Source organism: Stigmatopora argus, chromosome 11 (genome assembly GCF_051989625.1).
Source record: "Stigmatopora argus isolate UIUO_Sarg chromosome 11, RoL_Sarg_1.0, whole genome shotgun sequence".
Taxonomy (NCBI): Eukaryota; Metazoa; Chordata; class Actinopteri; order Syngnathiformes; family Syngnathidae; genus Stigmatopora; species Stigmatopora argus.
In genome coordinates, this window is record NC_135397.1 from 15,537,844 (window position 1) to 15,556,874 (window position 19,031).

Sequence of the window (19,031 nt, forward strand, 5' to 3'; positions counted from 1 at the left end):
CGTGAACAAGACCCCAAGATACTTAAACTGCTCCACTTAGAGAAGGATCTGATCCCTGACCCGGAGAGGCCATACCACCTTTTTCCGACTGAGGTCCATGGTCTCAGATTTGGAGGTGCTGATTCTCATCCCGACCGCTTCACACTCTGTTGCGAATCGTTCCAGCGAGAGTTGGAGATCACGACTTGATGAAGCCAACAGAACCACATCTGCAAAAAGGCTGCTTTTGAGGCCTCCAAACTGGACCCCCCCAACACCACGGCTGCGCCTAGATATTCTGTCCATAAAAGTGATGAACAGAATGGGTGACATAAGGCAGCCCTGGTGGAGTCCAGCCCCCACTGGAAACGCATCCGACTGACTGTCGGCTACGCGGACCAGAGTCTGACACTGCACATAAAGGGACCGGACCACGTGTATGAGGGGTTCTGGAACCTCATACTCCTGGAGTACTCCCGACAAGACTGCCCGGGGGAACTCCTGGAGTACCCTCGACAAGACTGCCCGGGGGACACGGTCGAACGCCTTTTCCAAGTCCACGAAGCACATGAAGACTGGTTGGGTGAACTCCCATGCCCCCCGAGGACCCTGCTGAGGGTGTAGAGTTCATCCACTGTTCCACGGCCAGGACGAAAACCACACTGCTCCTCCTGAATCCAAGATTTGACCTCCCGGCGGACCCTCCTCTCCAGTACCCCAAAATAGACCTTCCCAGGGAGTCTGAGGAGTGTGATTCCCCCATAATTGGAACATACCCTTCGGTCACCCTTTTTAAAAAAGGGAACCACCACCCTGGTCTGCCAATCCAGAGGCACTGTCCCCGATGTCCACGCGATGTTGCAGAGGCATGTCAACCAAGACACCCACACAACATCCAGAGCCTTTAGAAACTCCGGGCGGATCCCATCCGTCCCCCGGAGCCTTGCCCCCGAGGAGCTTTTTAACTTCCTCGGTGACTTCAACCCCAGAGATAAGCGAGTCCGCCCCAAAGTCCCACGCCTCTCATGGGACGGCATGTCGGTGGAATTGAAGAGTTCTTCAAAGTATTCGGCCCAACGATTCACAACATCGCGAGTCGAGGTCAGCAGCGCCCCATCCCCACTATACTGTGTTGATGGCTCACTGCTCCCCCCTTCTGAGATGTTGGATGGTGGACCAAGATTTCCATGAAGCCACCCAGAAGTCGTTCTCCAAGGCCTCACTGAACTCCTCCCATGCCCGGGTTTATGCCCCAGAGCCGCGTGCCGCTTGGCAACCCGGTCCCCTTTAGTTGCCTCCGGAGTCCCATGGGCCAAAAGGTTCCAATAGGACTACTTTTTCAGCCTGATGTCATCCCTCACCACAGGCATCCACCAGCGCACGACAGGTGCCGACCACCATACGGCCGCAGCTCCGGTCTGCCTCCTCAGCAATAGAAGCGTGGACATGGTCCACTTTTTTCATTTTGTGTTTTCCGAAATCCAAACAAAGCTGGAATAGGCTCGGCGTACTCGTGCTCCACGATGTGATTTACGCGATGCAAAGTCCAATCCGATGAAAAGAGGTAAAGGCTAGACGTCGTCTTCCTCCACACGGTGATATGCGCGAAGTGAAATCCAATCCGAACAAATCAGGAAAGGGCGAGACGTCCTTTTCAGGCTTTTAAATGATCAGGCGCATCATTTTCTTTTATGGTGAAATGTTTCTTCTCTGGCGCTGAGTGCCACCCAACTACCCTGACTTCCGTAATTTTTCACCTCCTGTCTTCCGCTTGGGAGTTTAGTGTGAGATTTGATATCTTTATGAACCTTTTTTATTTAGATACTTACCGTATTTTCTTTCATATTGACTGCCTCCGCGTATAAGCTGTTCCCTTACAATTTCCTTAAAATCGTTGAATTTTACAATTTCTCTGGTATTCTTGGTTTTAATAGCAGTAGAAATGTGTTACTTAAAAGGGTAAATCTTGAAAAAAAAATCATCGCACGTGGTATTTCTGAGATACTGTACATTCAGAACTCGGTAACTATCCTTTTTCAAGGACAGCAAGTGAGTGGTAACCACGAGGAATAAATTTTAATAAATGAACCAGCATTATAAGGAATTTACGCCGTAGATACACCCGTGAAGCTGTGAAGCTGGCATGATGAGAGGACGTCAATACACTGCTCCTCTTGATTTGTTTGCACGCTTGGAGTTGCCGAAGGCAGTGACGATTGACAATGGAACTCCATCAGCGGAGTTTGCAGATTTTATCACCAGCAGAGGCACTAAGCACTTTGGAAACCGCCTTTTTCCACCCTCAGGTCAATGGAAGGGTGGAGCGCTTCAATGCAACGCTGAAGAATTGTATCCGTGCACACCTGGCACAAGGTTGTAATTTTTAAGTTGCGCTCAATTAGACACTGATACACTACAGAGCGAATCAACACTCCACAACTCAAGTTCTGCTAGCACTGCTAATGCTAGGACAAGACATCGAACTTCTGCTGCACAGGCTCTGAGCACCCACCTCGTTACCAATTAAACCCCTACTTGTACAGACACAGGAGATTGGGAGATTGTGGTGGTACAGCAACCGAAGACAACGGAGAAAGTGGACAGATTGGGCCGAGCATGTCCACCCTGAGTGCCCTGAGCGGCATTCAGAAGCACGCTAGTCACTTTACAATAAAATCTGAAAAGCTTCAGCATTTTTTCCATGTGTGCACTCTTCCCTGCCGTGGTAATTTATCCTCCGTGCCCTGCTCGATCATCGGAGCCTTTTCCCGGGGCCGCGTATTTTTCGGGCCCGACCTCCGTGCCATGCCCGGTCATTGGAGCCTTTTCCTGGGGATAGCCGCAGTTTTAATACATTTTTGGAACACTTTGACAGAACACTGCTGTTATGCGTGTGTAGTCCGCCATCTTGCCTTCTCTTCTCGCCTGAAATCTCGGGCGTGATGAGAGTTGGGTCGAGAAAGGACAATTCTAAATGGCGGACATCGAAACTTCCAAAAACCTTGCGATTTGGTCAAAAAAGCAAAGACCATGTATAACGCGCACCAGAACTTTGCTTCAGTTTTTTGGGTAAAAAATCTTGCGAGTTATACTCGAATAAATATGGTATTTTCTAATGTAGAGGCTTTTTATATGGACACACTCATGCATTGGGTGACATCCCTCGGAACGGTACATTTTTTAAAAATATTTTTATATTTTACTCTGTTGTGAGTTTTAGGTTATAGTTAGATTATCTTTTGGTTGTACAATTTACCCATGATTTTCTGCAACCTTCTTTGTTAATGGCCCCTTATTTCGACATCTTTTGTGAGAATAGTGGGTCCTTACTTTGTGTCAAAGTAATTGTCCATTGAATTTTCTACATTTTTGCGACATTTGCCTGTGTTTGACATTTATTTGGACCTGGCGCTTGAAATGCAAAAAGCTGTTTGATTCTTCTTATAGTGAAAGGTCAACTAGTGATTATTCACTGCAATTATTGTTCCCAAGTTGATTGGTGCTTTTCAGCCACTATAGAAAATTGGAATACAGTGTTAATTATATTGCGCCCCAATTTGGCTGCCCTCTGAAACCATGAAAAGTAATTCACTGACTCTTGTGTCTTGCAGCTTATTCTACAGTGTCAGGAGTAAATGGACCCCTGGTGATTCTTGATAATGTCAAGGTACTCCTTTTGATGAGTTATTTTATGTGTGCGTGTGCGTGCGTGCTTGTGCGTGCGTGCGTGTGCGTGCGTGTGTGTGTATACTACTGGTATACCGTATATAATACTAAATGTGTTTATAATTTTACTAGTTCCCCAGATATGCTGAAATTGTTCATCTGACTTTGCCTGATGGAACAAAAAGGAGTGGTCAAGTCTTGGAGGTGATTGGTAGCAAGGCAGTTGTTCAGGTAAGATACAACTACAGTAATGCCTCGAATATTGCGGTAAATGTAGACCAGACAAGGCCGTGATAAACGAAAAACCGGAGTAGGATCATCCCCATTATAACTACAGTAGCACACCTTTGCAGCATAAATGAATCTAAACTGTGGTATTCTTTTGTCCATAATTAATTTGGTAGCAACCATGTTAATGTATTCCGCCGTGCGGTTAAGAGGGAGATACACGACAAGTGAACACCACTCCCCTCTGGAGATGTATGCACGGCCATCTTACCGTAGTTAAACGTGCTCAGACAGGCCAGACACTTACTTGTGACTGCTATTATTGCACCCAGAAACTTGGTGAACACTATGTATACCGCTATGGGAATGTTTCCTGGTTGTGCTTATGTTACTTCCTTTTTGAAAACAACACCCTCCCTTTCGGAACACAGAAAGGAAATTATTGTACATTTGTGATTATGAAATAAAACAAAATTCGGCTTTGAATTTTTTTTCTTTTTATTTCTTGTTCGAAAGTAACAACTATTGCAGTAATATGAACCATTGAAAAAAAATCGAGGTATTTCGACCTGAGAAGCAATTTGGTCGCCACAACTTCTTATTCTTCTGGTAGGAAAACTGTAATTTATGTCATTAAAAATCATCAGGTTCTCATCAAGATAGACTTATTTCTTTTTTTAAATTGAATAATTTGATATTTTGCATTTACAAAGACAGGCCTATTAACTTCCTTATGATATTGACCCGAATAATTTACTTTTGATTTATACAGTATCTCAGAAACACCACATGCTATGATTTTTCTTAAGCTTTTCCCTTCAAAGTAACACATTTGAACTCCCTATTAAAACCATAAAAATTGAGGTGAAAATTGTGAATCGCTTATACGCGAGAAATTGTAAAATTCAACAATTTTAAGGGTGCAGCTTACATGCAAGTAAATACGGTAATACATTAGTCTCCATATGCCTATAACTGTAATATTTAATAAATACACTTGATAATTTTACTTGTGTAGTATTATTTTTGTATAGGCGTGAAAAGGTAGTAATGGTATGTAGTAATAATAGGGGTGATCCTACTTTGCGTTTTTTTGATTATCGCGGCCATGTCTGGTCTACATTATCCGCAATATTTGAGGGATTACTGTACACTTATTTTAGTGTAGAAGGTAGAAAAGAAACAAAAAAATATGAACAAATTCAAACAGTCATTTTCTGAACCGCTTATCCTCACAAGGGTCGCGAGGCCCCTTTCCCAGCTAACTCCGGGCACCAGGCGGTGGACACCCTGAATCGATGGCCAGGCAATTACATGGCACAGGGAGCCTGACAACCATTCCACGCTCACACTTATACCTGGGGCCAACTTAGTGTTCAACCAGCCTACCACACATTTTTGGAAAGTAGGAGTAAACCGGAGTACAGTTATCCCTTGAATATTGCAGTTAATGTGGACCAGACATGGATAATCTAAAATCCGTGAAATAGGGTCACCCATATTTAAAAATAATTTTTCCCTTTTTTTTAACTTCAGTTCTTTAGTGCTGAGTCCTAGTAGCAAGAGTGGCTTCTGGTTACAAGGTTCAGTGTATTTTCACATTTTTATGAACTTTAAAAAATAAAAAAAGGTTTTAGTCCTAGTAGCAAGCGGAAGACAGTAGAGTTGCTTCCGCTTGTGAGTTTCAGCATGGATTTTCACATTTTTATGAATTTAAAACAAAACAAATGTATTTTTTAAAAATTCACCAGAAAAACATCTGCGATGTAGTGAAGCCGCGAAAGTTGAACCGCAAAATGGCGAGGGATTACTATACCCAGAGAAAACTAACGCAAGCCCGGAGAGAACATGCAAACTTCACACAGTGAGGAGTGACTTGGGATTGAACCCACGACCCCTGAACTGTGAGAACACATCCACCTGAAATATCTAAATTTAAGTTACATTTTTTAAATTGGCAAAATATGCAGTTTTTTGCAAGTGCATCACGCCATGTCATGTAAATACATCCTGACCCTGACCTGAATTTTATGATTTTCCTTCCTTAGTTCCATGATTTAGAGTGAAAACACTGATGATCCATTCTTTTTTTTTCGGTCTCTGATTTTCTCATTTGCACATCAAACCTGTGTCATGAAATGTAATCCTTTTCTTCTCAGCAGCTACAGGGTAGGCTCTTAAATCAAGATGTCACACCTTTCTTTGTTTTTTTAATAAAGATTTTTGTTTTAAACACCCATGCTGCTAATACTGAGCGTGCCTCATTCTCACTAACCTATGTGTGGTGTTGTATTCAATGTTGATCAAGGTATTTTATCATGTTTTATTTAATCTTTTCAGGTATTTGAGGGAACATCAGGCATTGATGCCAAGAAGACAGCCTGCGAGTTTACTGGCGATATCCTGCGCACACCAGTTTCAGAGGATATGCTTGGTAGGCAGAACAGATTGAGAAACAGATTTTTGATTCAGTTAGTCTGTTATACTTTGAGCAAGTCAATACATGAATTGTTGAGAATAAGAAAATGTTAGTTATTTAGCTTATTTTCATCTGCGTGTGAAATATACCAAATAACACTGTCAAACATTTAAGCCCTTTATTCGACTAATTGTTCTCGAATCTCAATGCATTTGATCAACATATGAATGGCAGCAACAACAACAAAAATATGTATACTTTTTCCCCCCAACTATCAATCATTTGCATCAAGTTAGTGTCTCTGATCATTGACCTGATAAGAGGCAGAGGCATTATCTTCCAAAAACACATTCTTTACCTTTAGGAAGACATGGGCCCTTAATCATTTTTTAAAAAGCACTGGGTTTTTTAAAATACATGTTCAATACTGTGTTGTTTCACATCTGATTTAGTTAGCCATTTATTCATTCATTTAAATGAGAAACTCTTCTGTTTCAGGGCGGGTCTTCAATGGCTCAGGCAAACCTATCGACCGGGGACCCAGTGTTCTGGCTGAGGACTATTTGGATATTATGGGTACCTGCTGGTTTTCTTATTTTTTTATTTTTTATTTTATTTTTGTTACAGTGGGTCATCAATTAAAATTAGGAATTGTCTGAGAAAAACGACTGATGTTGTTTAACATTAACATTTCTTTGCAAGGATAAATTCTCAACTCAAATGACACTTCAATACCCTCAACAAAAGTGAGATATGGGCTGGATATTTTGGTTTGCTGACACTTGCATTAGTAACAAACTAAATAGCATAGAGAAGGTTCTGTATGTTTTTAGCATTGCCCCATTTATTTGTTGTTGTTGATGTTTGTCATAGTTTTTAACCCACGGAATCTAATCTTCAAGGAACAAATAGATAGATTTGTTTACATTTTGGTCATGTCATATCCACACTTCAGGTTGTGAAAATAATACATATCTATGGGTGATTTTCTAGGTAAGGGTAATCTTAACAATCCTAAGATAACTAATCTGATATTCCAATATTACACCATATGTTTTATGTAGCTAATATTGCTTCTTTGTTGTAGTTAAAGCAAAGCTTGGTTTGCTCTCCAGGTCAGCCCATCAATCCCCAGTGCCGTATCTACCCCGAGGAAATGATCCAGACTGGCATCTCTGCTATCGATGGCATGAACAGTATTGCGAGAGGACAAAAGATCCCTATTTTCTCTGCTGCTGGGTTGCCTCATAATGAAGTAAGACCACATGCACAAACTAAGCTAACTAACGTTTTCTTTAAGAAAGCACCACAAGATGTTATTGAAATACCTTGAAACTGATAAGCACAATAGGCAGATAAATACACTAATCCATCGTTTTTTGCGGATAATTTAGACCAGTCATGGCCGTGACAATCGAAAAACGGCGAAGTAGGATCACCCCTATTATTACTACATATCATACTACATTTTCACACCTATACAAAAATATAAGTACACAAGTGCAATTATTAAGAATTGTATTTATTAAATATTACAGTTATATGCTTATGAAAAGTCTAATGTATTAAAATCTAAATATAATGTGTGTATTAAAAAAGTAAATACAGTGGTACCTCGACATACGATCATAATCCGTTCCGAGACTGACATCGTATGACGAGGTTCTCGTAACTCGAGCGGACGTTTCCCATTGAAATGAATGGAAAACAAATTAATTTGTTCCAGCTCTCTGAAAAAACACCAAAAACAGGATATTGGATTGGAAAAAAATGTTTTTTTCTTCTAATTCCCCATCTATTAACAAAGTAACACATAACTAGTGGTTTAATAGAAATAAAATGTGTTTAATTTAACCAAAATTGGGCGGATTTCGCCGACGGTAGAGAGAGACGCACAGAGCGGGCGGGCGGGCTTCGTTTTTTTTCCACACAAAGCACTCGTAAACGGAACAAACACTCCACCCTCACGTTCGCTATCGATGGGCTGTTTGCTGTTGTCTTCTTCTTCTTCTTCTTTTTCACCTCAGGCGCCTGAGGATTACCCTCAGCAGCGCTAGGGCTGCCACTGGAACACGGATAAGTTCATCCAGGGAGTTGCCCAAGCCGCGATGGTAGCGTTCGGTCATTAAGGCCGGACAGCGGAGCCATAAGTGTTCAGACGACTCCGTTTCCTCGTCGCACAGGCGGCAGCGATCCGAGTCGGATTTCCCCACAAGGTGGAGCCAACGGCGGAGCAGGGGGTGGTGTCCACTGCGGAAACGGATCAGGTCTGTGCGGTCTCCTTTCGATAGGGCAAGTTCTTCCTCTGTGACTTTTGTAGTGTAGGTCTGCAGAAGGCGGGGGTGGGAGAGGGGGGGGGAGCGATCTTCACGTTGGATGATGGCACGTCTTGTGGCTGCGTCCGGGGGGGTATTGGTTTGGTCATCTAACGAGCCAAGTTTAGCTAGGGCATCAGCCAGGTCGTTTCCACATATGTTGCAGTGGCCCGGGATCCACAGTAGCTGCAGTCGCTTAGGCGGAGGGAAAAGGGCGATGTCACCCTGAAGTCTCCGAATGGCGGGGTCTTGCGTATGGGGGTTTCCCATGGCTTGGACCAGCGATTTGCAGTCACTGAGGATAATTGATGTCTGCCAGTCTGCTGTTTCCCTCAGCCAGGAGAGTGCCTCGGTCAGTGCCACTTTTTCAGAGTGGTAGGAGCTGCTGCGGCTGCCAGTGGCACCATGCCATTGGTGGATGATTGCACTCTCCTTAATGACGACAAAACCTGCACCACCGTCCGCAGTGCCTTCTTTGGTGGATCCATCTGTGAAGATCTGTAGGTCCGGTTTGCCCATGCTTCTGATGAGCTCTTCTGCCTTATCTCTTTGGGTGATGGTCGGCATGTGTTTAGAGACTGCGGTAAAGGCGGTTTGGATGGGGGGGGGTAATAGCCAGGGTGGGCAGGGATGGGAAGAGTATGTGCAAGGGGTATGGAGTTCGAGAGCGGTAAGACGGGGAAGGGTCGATGATCGCCAGTCTGGCTTCTTTTGCAAACGCATTTTAACGTTTTCATGGAGGAGGCGGTGTCGGGGATCAGAAGGAGGCAGCTGGTTCCAGGCATCCGCCTTAAGAAGTGCTTGTAACTTGAGGCGGGATGAGAGGGGTGTGAGATGTGCCTCATGTAGGACTGCTTCGGTGGGGGTAGACCTGAGGTGGTGGGTTATGGCGCGGGCTGCTTCCAGTTGGGCGGTTTCAAGGGATTTGAGGTGAGTTTGGGCCAGCCAGGGGGCCCATGCCGGTGCTGCGTACTCCGCAAGACTTCTCTGGGTGGCAATATACACCGTTCTAAGGTCGTTTGGTTGCCAACCCCAGGATGTGCCACTGAGTTTGCGGAGGAGGTTCGTTCGTTTGGACATGGTTTGGCGGACCTTTTTCGCTTGCTCTGCAAACGTGAGTTGTCGGTCAAAAGATACGCCAAGAAAAGTGGGGGTGGGGTTATGCTTGAGGGTGGCGCCATTTATTAAGATCTTTGGTTGCCATTTGGCCTCAGCTGAGTCCAGGCTAAAAAATGACGCCTCACACTTGGTGGTGTTAAGGTTTAGGTGTGCCTCGGAACTCCACCTCCAGACTTTTTCCACCTCCGCTTGAAGTCTGCTTTCCACCTCCTCTTTGTTCCTACCCCGACAAGCAAGAGCCAGATCGTCTGCATAGGCGCTGACCAGGGTGGAGTCGTTGAACTTGTCGAGGAGGTCATTAATGTAGATGATGAATAAGAGGGGTGACAGGACCGAGCCTTGGGGGAGCCCTTCTTTGAAGGTTCTGCTCCTGCCGATGGTATTGTTGATCCTGACCCTGGCTGTGCGATTTGTGAGCCAGCTGGCGATCCATCTGATGAAGCGGTAGGGGACCCCCAGGTCTGCCATTTTTTGTAAGAGACCTGTTCTCCATACCTGGTCGAATGCCTTGCTGAAGTCAAAGAATGTTGCAAGCGTGCGTTGCCGTTGAGTCGACTGGAAGCCATCAGAGATGAACTGCGACAGCCGCAAGGCCTGGTCCGTCGTGCTTCTTCCCTTTCGAAAACCGGCTTGCCAGTGGCTGAGAAGCTGTTTGTCTTCCAACCACCAGGCGAGACGGTTCACGATGAGCCTTTCCATTGTTTTGCTAAGCGTAGAGGTGAGGGCGATGGGTCTGTAGTTCCCAACGTCCTTTGGTGACTTCCCTTTTTTGAGGAAAGGGATGATGGTGGCCACTCGCCAAGCTTGTGGACACCAGCCCTCTAGCCAGCTGGTGTTGATGATATGGAGTAGTTCGGGAAGGATGTTTGCCGGAAGATTTTTTAGAAGGTCCGGGGCTATGTCGTCGGGTCCAGCTGCCTTACCCGCTTTAAGTTGGGACAGCGCTGTCTGCAGTTCAGCCTCGGTGAACGGGAGCTCGAGGACTTGTCGCGGTGAGCCGAGCAGTCTGCGGGTAGCTGTACGTATAGAACGCACTGCTCGTCTGCTCCGCTTGTCACTCTTGCGTCCGCTGACCGAGGCATATTCCCTGATAAATGCTGTTGCTTTGGCTCGGTCACTCACGTACTCCTTGTTCTTGTAGACCAGGGACTCGCCAGATTGTTGTGTTTTGGTGCCTGAGAGGGATTTTACTAAGGACCAGGCTTGTCCCGTAGATCTTGTCTCGGCGATCTTGGTGAGGTGTAAGCGCCATGCGTTCCTTTTCGCTTCAGTGGTTTTTTGTTTGATCTGTTGACAGAGTGCTATCCATTCTTTCCTATTTTGTTGGAGGTCTCGACGTAGTCGATTCCTTTCACGGATGAGGTCCTTCAGGTCCTGTGTCAGCCATGGGAGCTCCTTCTGGCGGATAACTTTGACCGGTATTGTAAGTGCTGCTGCCTCTTTCATGTGTTGCACTAAGAGGGAGAGTTTTTCCGGGGCTGTGGCTGCTGCGGAGATTACGGGTAGGCGATCCATGAGGATGGTACGGTACCTCTTCCAGTCAGCTTTCGAGAAGTTGGGTCGTACTCTTCTTTGTTGGCATTCGACACGGAGAGCACGGTTCCACCTAATCGGAATCGGTCTGTGGTCGGAGGTCATCTCGTCGATGGGTTCCCATTGCAGATGTTCGGCCGTGGTGGGGTCAGTGATCGTTAGGTCGGGGGCACTCATGCCTGCTCCTTGTTGGTATCTGGCAGCCCGTGTCCACACGCCGTCATTAAGGAGAGTTAGGTCATGGTCATCGACCCATTGATGGATTGCGTTACCCCTGGGATCTGTCTTGGCAAGTATATCCCAGGTCGGGTGGTGCGCGTTGAAATCCCCGCAGATCAGGCCATGCTCCGTGGGGAGCGAGTTTAACCAGGAGAAATCTTGGGGGGCAGGACAATAATCCGATGTCGCCGGGGGGATGTAGGCGTTGACCAGTGAGAGGTGCCGCCTGCGGGCGATGGGAATGTGGATATGCTGGAGTTCGAGGGGGCCTGATGGGGGCGCTGGAAGGATGGAGTAGGGGATGCCGCATCTCAGGTAGACAAGGAGACCCCCGCCTCGTCGCTGTTTTGTGCCTGAGCCCTCATGGTCTTGGCGAATCACGTTATAACCGTCGAGCTGAGGCGTCGGGTCTTCGAGTCCCAGTTTTGTTTCCTGGAGGAGGAGGATGTCAATTTTTAGACGTGCCGTCACCTCTTTCAGTTCGGTAGTCTTGGTCGCCAGGTAGTCACAGTTCCATTGAAGGATGGTGAGACCGGCTTTCCGTGCCTCCGGTAGATCGGCAATCCTATCTGTGGGTTGTTGAGGGTGGGAGGGTTTCAGGTTCAGACAGCTCTGGCAGCACCAGTTATTGTTCCTGCGAAGTATGGTTAAAGCGTGTCTGGTTTCAGGGGCACATTTGAGGTGGAATCCACGTTTGCAGGATCTACATGTCAGGGGAGAGCGTGAAACGATTAATTTGTTATTACAGGTGGGGCAGTTTGCGTTTATAGGTTGGTGTGTTGTTATGGCTGTTTGGTGTGTGGAGGATTGTTGTGTCGGGGGTGGTGAGCAGGTCGGGCATAGCCAGTTTGCATTAGTTTGGGAGCGAGGTAGTCCAGAGCAAGAGCGGTGGGATTTGTTGGGGCAGTTCGAGCAGGGGATGGGGGAGATGGTAGGGGAGAAGGAGATTTTGCAGACACAGCATTTTTCTTTCGGTCCCATGTAGGCTGTGCGCGGAAGTGACGGCACGACGGCATTTCCGGAACAGGATCCGCAGAGAAAGCCTTGATGACTCTTTATCTGGGTTCGGGTCAGGCCGCTACAGGTCCTGTGGAAATTTCGTCGGCAAGCGTTGCAGACCAGTGGGGTGAAGTCACGACGGATCGTCTTAGAGCATCCCGGGCAGGTAGGTCCCGGGTTCTCCTCGACGTCGCCTGCCCTTAGGAGGAGTAACCGGAGGTGTGGGGCAGGGCGGACATCTCCGGCTGGATGAAAAACATAGGGCGCCATGTTCCTGGGTGGCAGCTCTGGGTGGTTGTGTTGGATTCGCAGGCCGCAGCGGGGCGGCCTCTCGGGAGACACCTCGTGAAGGTTCCAACTGTTGTCTCCCTTAGAGACCCTTAGGTAGAGAGAGACGCACAGAGCGGGCGGGCGGGCTTCGTTTTTTTTCCACACAAAGCACTCGTAAACGGAACAAACACTCCACCCTCACGTTCGCTATCGATGGGCTGTTTGCTGTTGTACTATTCCCTTCAAAATATTCCGAAAATGATGCACACAAATGTCCTCACAATCGGATAACGCACGACCACTTGCCAACGAGCAGAAGTCTTTCATCAGCGATCGCTCCGCTGCTCATGGGAGCTTCGGGGGCGCTGGCTAGCGGCTCCCTTTTAGCTTGTAGCATCTGTGGTCACATCCGCTTTGAACGGCGCCTACGATAGAGTTGCTACCAGGGATGCTATTAATAATAATAATAATAATAATCGGACATAGGCCCTGTCGTCATTATCACAACACAAAAGCCTACTTGTCATCACACGCAGAACTGCGTGTGACGAAATTGATGGTGCTTCTGCATAAGCTACGTTTAATCGGCAAAAGACCTAAATAAGTGTAAGTTACGGACTTGTAATTTGTCATTCCGCTGTTGTGGATACAGGTCGCTTACCTCTTCGCTTACCTCTCACTGTCTTCCACTTACCTTACTTCAGTCAGATAGTAGGAGGCAGATCACCAACCAAACATCTGTTCATATACCGCCGAAGGGAATGTGTGTTATGTTAGCGCGAGTTTAGATTTCTGATGGATGTGGGGAAAAAACTGTCCTTAAGCCTATTTGTCCGTGCTTTGTGGGACCTATAGCGTCTGCCAGAGGGCAGCAGCTGGAACAGATTGTGACCAGGGTGGTAAGGGTCCCCTATGATGTTCTTGGCTCTGCTGAGGTAACGAGGGCTGGCAATGTCTTCAAGTGAGGGCAGAGAGCAGCCGACAATCCTCTGGGCAGTGTTAATCACTTTCTGCATGGCCTTTTTGTCTGCCGCCGTGCTTCCAGCGTACCACACTGTGATGCCGTACGCCAGGATGCTCTCTACAGTGGTTCTTTAGAAGGTTATCAGAAGATTGGTGCCCAAGTTGTTCTTCCTAAGTACACTGAGGAAACTGAGTCGTTTCTGAGCCTTCTTCACCACTGCCGTGATGTTTGTAGACCATGAGAGCTTGTCCGTGACGTGGACCCCCAGGAATTTAAAGGACTGGACCCTGTCTACACATACTCCATTTATGAGGAGTGGGGCCAGATCTGTGCCGTGTTTGCGAAAGTCCAGGATTATTTCTTTAGTTTTCGTGGTGTTCAGTGTGAGATTGTTCACCGAGCACCACGAAGACAAATTGTTGACCTCATCTCTGTAAGCCGACTCATCCCCTCCTGAGATGAGTCCGACCACAGTGGTGTCGTCAGCGAATTTGATGATGGCGTTAGACTGGTGGGTGGGTGTACAGTCGTAGGTGTACAGGGAGTACAGAAGAGGACTCAGTACACAGCCTTGAGGGGAGCCAGTGCTTAGTGTAATGGAGGAAGAGAGGTGGGGACCAAGTCTAACAGTCTGTGGTCGGTTGGTCAAGAAGTCCTTTATCCAGCAGCAGATTGAAGAGGATAGTCCAAGGTGGGAGAGTTTGTCAGTCAGAATGTCCGGTTTTATGGTATTGAAGGCTGAGCTATAGTCAATGAAGAGCATCCTCACGTAGTTCCCAGGGTGTTCCAGAAAATATGACTGAATCAAGGGTACGGCTTAATTGTGCACAAATTAGACTTGACATGCACGAAACTGCAAGGTGACAAAGATGAAACGCCATAACACAAGGGCGATACGGTAATTAAAAACACTCACTTACTTGTGCCTGCCATTGCTCGCTCAGGGTGCCGCCATCTTACCTAGGGATGACAAACTAGACCGCTACGGACACAATTCCTGGTTGTACTGCTCACGTGACTTCCTTTTTGAATTTGTCTGGGTCTAATTTGTCAGTCTCAAAGCGGGCAAGAAACAGGTCAGTTCCTCTGCTAGTGAGCCATCTGCGTTAACAGACACATTGTCATTGTAATTGGTAGTGTGTCGTATTCCCTGCCACATCTTTGGGTTATTTCCTGTGAAGTGTTCCTCAATTTTCCTTGTATATGCTGCCTTGGCCTTTTTAATGTCTCTGATCTGGCAGCGCTGTATTGTACCTTGTCCTCTGACCTGAAGGCGGTGTTACGGCATTTGATGAGTGCCTGTGTTTCACTGGTCATCCAGGGTTTTTGGTTAGGAAAAACCCATATCCGTTTATTAACAGTGACGTTGTCCGTGCAGTTTTTGATGTAGGAAAGTACAGTGTCCGTGTAGTCCTGGAGGTTGTGGTGTTCAAAAAGTTCCCAAAATGGTGTGGGAAAAACAGTCCTGCAGCTGAGAAAGGGCGTCCTCGGGCCATGTTTTATTATCTTTATTTGTGGCCTTGTTAGCCTCCGGAGTGGGGTGTATGAGGGGGTGAGGGACAGGCAGAGATGGTCGGATCCAGCAAGGTGAGGGATGGGTGTGGCTTTATAAGCATGTTTGATGTTGGAATAAACATGGTCTTGAGTTTCATCTCCTACTTTAGCAGGAGGCTAAGTGCCGTGCTAAGGTTAGCATCCGGTGGGACGTAAACAGCCATTACAATGACAATCGTTAGCTCTCTAGGTAGATAGAAGGGCCTGCACCGTACTGCCAAAATCTCTAAATCAGGGGAGCAGTGAGTGTTAATGATCCTACTGTTGCAGCACCAGTCGTTGTGTATGTACATGTAAAGTCTCCCCCCCCCCCCCCCCCATTGCGTTTCCCTGATTCTTTCGAACGATTATGTTGGTATAGCGTACAGCTAGCTAGCGATACCCTGGCGTCTGGGATTTGCGGGTGTAGCCACGTTTCCGTGATGAAAATAATTTTGCTGTTCCTGACAAAGCTGTTGGTAGCAAGCTGAAGTTTCAAATTGTCCATTTTGTGGGTGATGAATCTGGCGTTGGTCAAGAAGATACTCGGAAGCGGTGCTCTGTGTGGTTGTTTCCGTAGCTTAGCAGCTCGGCCCACCCGGCATCCGCGCTTTTGCTTTCTTTCCCTTCGCCGCCTCCGTCGTACTCTGAGTGGGCTGACTATCCACGGAGATCCCGTGGTCTCGAGATGTCATCGGGGATATTGTAGGTTCGTTGGTAATCTGTTGTGATGGATATGTCGCATCTCCTCCCGAGAGTAATTCAATCCTGGCGACTGTAGAAAAAGTTTGCCTCACAGATGTTAGTAAATAACGATAAGATTGCTCTGTGGCGGAGTTTGCAGAAAAGGCACTCCCCCGCTAGTGTTACCAGTGTTTTAAGTGTATTGTACAGTTTTTTTTTATATTGCACACAAAAAACACAAACACGTTCTATATTTCCCTCGTAAAATACAAAATACTGTGGTACCTCCACTTCCAAAATTAATTTCTTCCAGAAGTGGTTTCCTAACTTGGATTTTTACAAGTACAATCATATTTTACACTGAATTTGCATAGTTTGTTTCAAGATTTTTATTACTACCCCCTGATTCGTCTTGTGGGACTTCAGGGTGCCAATCGATTCAGAATTGATTGCATAGGTAGCTATTTTCAGTTTTTTGCCAATACATTGGACGCCTCGTCCGATAGGGCGCCAGCATGATACTAGGCTAGCGTATGTTATGCTATCCGCTAGCGTATGTTATGCTAGCTGCTAGCATATGTTATGCTATCCGCTAGCATATGTTATGCTAGCTGCTAGCATATGTTAGGCCTGGCACTAGCGTGTTTTTTTTAAAGACAGCACTAGCAAAAATGCTTGCAATGCGCGGGGAGGCTATTTTTAGGGTGAACGTCCGCTGGGTTGATCGCAATAAGTAGCGTGCTGGCAAGAAATAAAACTAGTCACTCAAGCGGTCAGGGCCATACAAAAATTGAGTTTAGTGCACAGACAAAACACTCCGACCGTTTGGGCGCATCGACCAGTTTAGAGAAAATTTTAGACTTAACTGCGCCCTTTTGGTGTGAAAATACGGTATATACATTTCTCGCAACACTGATTGGCCAAGCAATGTCACGTGATTATCTGCAGCCAGTGATGGTCAATTGGGACATGTTATCATGAATAGACATGATGAGTCGATGTGTCTTGACCTCCGCGGCAGACTCCACCGAACCCCTGAGACCGACTCACCGAACCCCCAAAGTTCGATTGAACCCAGGTTAAGAACCACTGTTCTAAAGGAAGTAGGCGTACACAGCACTGGTAAGCCTTATCAATATGCCTGCTCGGGTCAAGTGTAAAATGGATAGCAATTTGGATCAAACTTCTAATAAGAAACCCAGAAACGCGCAGAAGTTTATTGGATCGTATTCAACGAAATATCCCATGTTGAAGCCTTCTCCAAAAGGACCGACATTTGCACATTGCACAACATGCAAGTGCGACTTTAGCGTGACACATGTTGGAATTACTCACTGTAAAACGCACATAGGAGCCAAACACAAAGATAGTTATTTTCATTATGCTGTACTTTTTCAACAGTTTCCAAAATCACAATATTGCAATTAATGTAAAAACATGATAATAAGTTTTATTTGAATTTTCCTACGCTTATTTTTTTACATTTTATATAAATTTTTGCACTCACTCCTGAAATACTCGGGAAATCGGACAAGGGTACTCATGAAATGGGGTCGACGGAGGTTGGCAGCTCTGCATTAGAAATTAATTCTTGACAATATAGAAAAAATATATTTAATAATAAATACACTGTGTATTGTGCATTTAAAAAATAATAATCTTGTGTTCCTTTTAGTTCAGTTTGTGTTTATGATCAATAAACTTGATATGAAAGGAACTGTAGTGTCATATGCCATCAATAAGCGGAGTTTAAACAGGCATGTTTGCTGGGAGCCCATGCACGCAGCGATGAATCTCATCCGTGAAAATTGCAGTCCCCCTTTTTATTTACTGTGCAATAAATAGATTCATTGCGTATTAGGCAACAGAACAATATTTTTCAAAACTATCTACTAAAGTATCTCTCTAAGATTTTAGGGTTCATAGCCAGGTATAGAACGTGTTTAAGGCATCAAAATAAATTGTTGTTAGCAGTTTAAAGGAGGTTGAACATATTCACGATTCCGGTATAAACTTCCAAATTAGCTGATGTGAGCAGATTTAAGGAGGTTGGGCGTATGACGATTTCGACATATTTGCGTCCCTGAACGGTTCCTACCCCTGTGAATACTGAGGGAGGACTCTGTTTAGTTCAAATTAGAATATGTTACATTGCATTTATTTCTCTAACTCTGACACATGCCTTCTGGACTTCTCAACAGGTGTTTCGGCCTGCTCAATGACCGATGTTTATAGGGAACTTTAGTAGAAGCCATATTTTATCTTCTTCCATGTCAGTTCAATAAGATTTAAGTCAGGGTTTAATGAGGCTGCATCAAAATATTCCGGCCTTGTACATTCATGGTGTTTTTATTGTAACAAGGCCAACGACTGGCGTCTGATAATGGATAGCACATTTGACTGAAAAATACTTTCCTAGTTTTGACATTTCATTTTAAATGATGACTATTTTGCGTATTTTTAACAGAAGGGAACCAAGAACATTTACAGTCTACAACAAATTCTAAGGTTTTTATCAAGTTTCAAACAAGACCAAAACGTACTTGGGATTTTTTTTATATAACCTAAAAATGAATTAATTTCGGAGAGAAGAAAAATAATAAATAGCAAACCTTTCCTAACATAGCTTTTATGGCCTAAAAAATGTAACCTTGCGCTCTTGTTACACACTTTTCAACAAAATTTTACTCTTGAAATAAAAAATGAACTAATCTTTCAAGCACCTGATGGACATTTTTGAAAATGTCAGAAAAATTCTAATAGATAGGCTCCAATATGTTGTGTATATGTTGTAGTTAAGAACACTCATTAAACATACTGTAATATAATATGGAAACAGCTATAACAATGTCACACTACCATCAGTTTCTTTAACTATTATTGTATTATGAGCCCAGATGCAGCCATCACCCCTATTCTCATTCACACCTCATAATTGCCTGATCAAAAGTGGGTCTTACTGTAGAGTTGGTCAAACAAAAAGCCCTCCTAATGATGATCCACTTGTCGTGCCATCTGGATGGTTCGAAAACTTCGTTGGCTATTTAATTAAGTGCATGTCACTTGGGTCATTCATGTGGGGAGAGGTTGCTCTATCGACCAG

The 19,031-nt window shown here is 45.4% G+C and overlaps 1 protein-coding gene across 1 annotated transcript in view; it reads left to right on the plus strand.

Annotated features, from left to right (window-relative positions):
• Positions 1-19,031, plus strand: part of atp6v1ba (ATPase, H+ transporting, lysosomal, V1 subunit B, member a) — a 58,170-nt gene that overhangs the window by 24,172 nt on the left and 14,967 nt on the right. Inside the window, exons 2-6 of the mRNA XM_077613293.1 lie at positions 3,591-3,646; positions 3,778-3,876; positions 6,214-6,307; positions 6,791-6,868; positions 7,408-7,547. Coding sequence (XP_077469419.1) covers positions 3,591-3,646; positions 3,778-3,876; positions 6,214-6,307; positions 6,791-6,868; positions 7,408-7,547 — 467 coding nt within the window. The remainder of the gene's footprint in view (positions 1-3,590; positions 3,647-3,777; positions 3,877-6,213; positions 6,308-6,790; positions 6,869-7,407; positions 7,548-19,031) is intronic.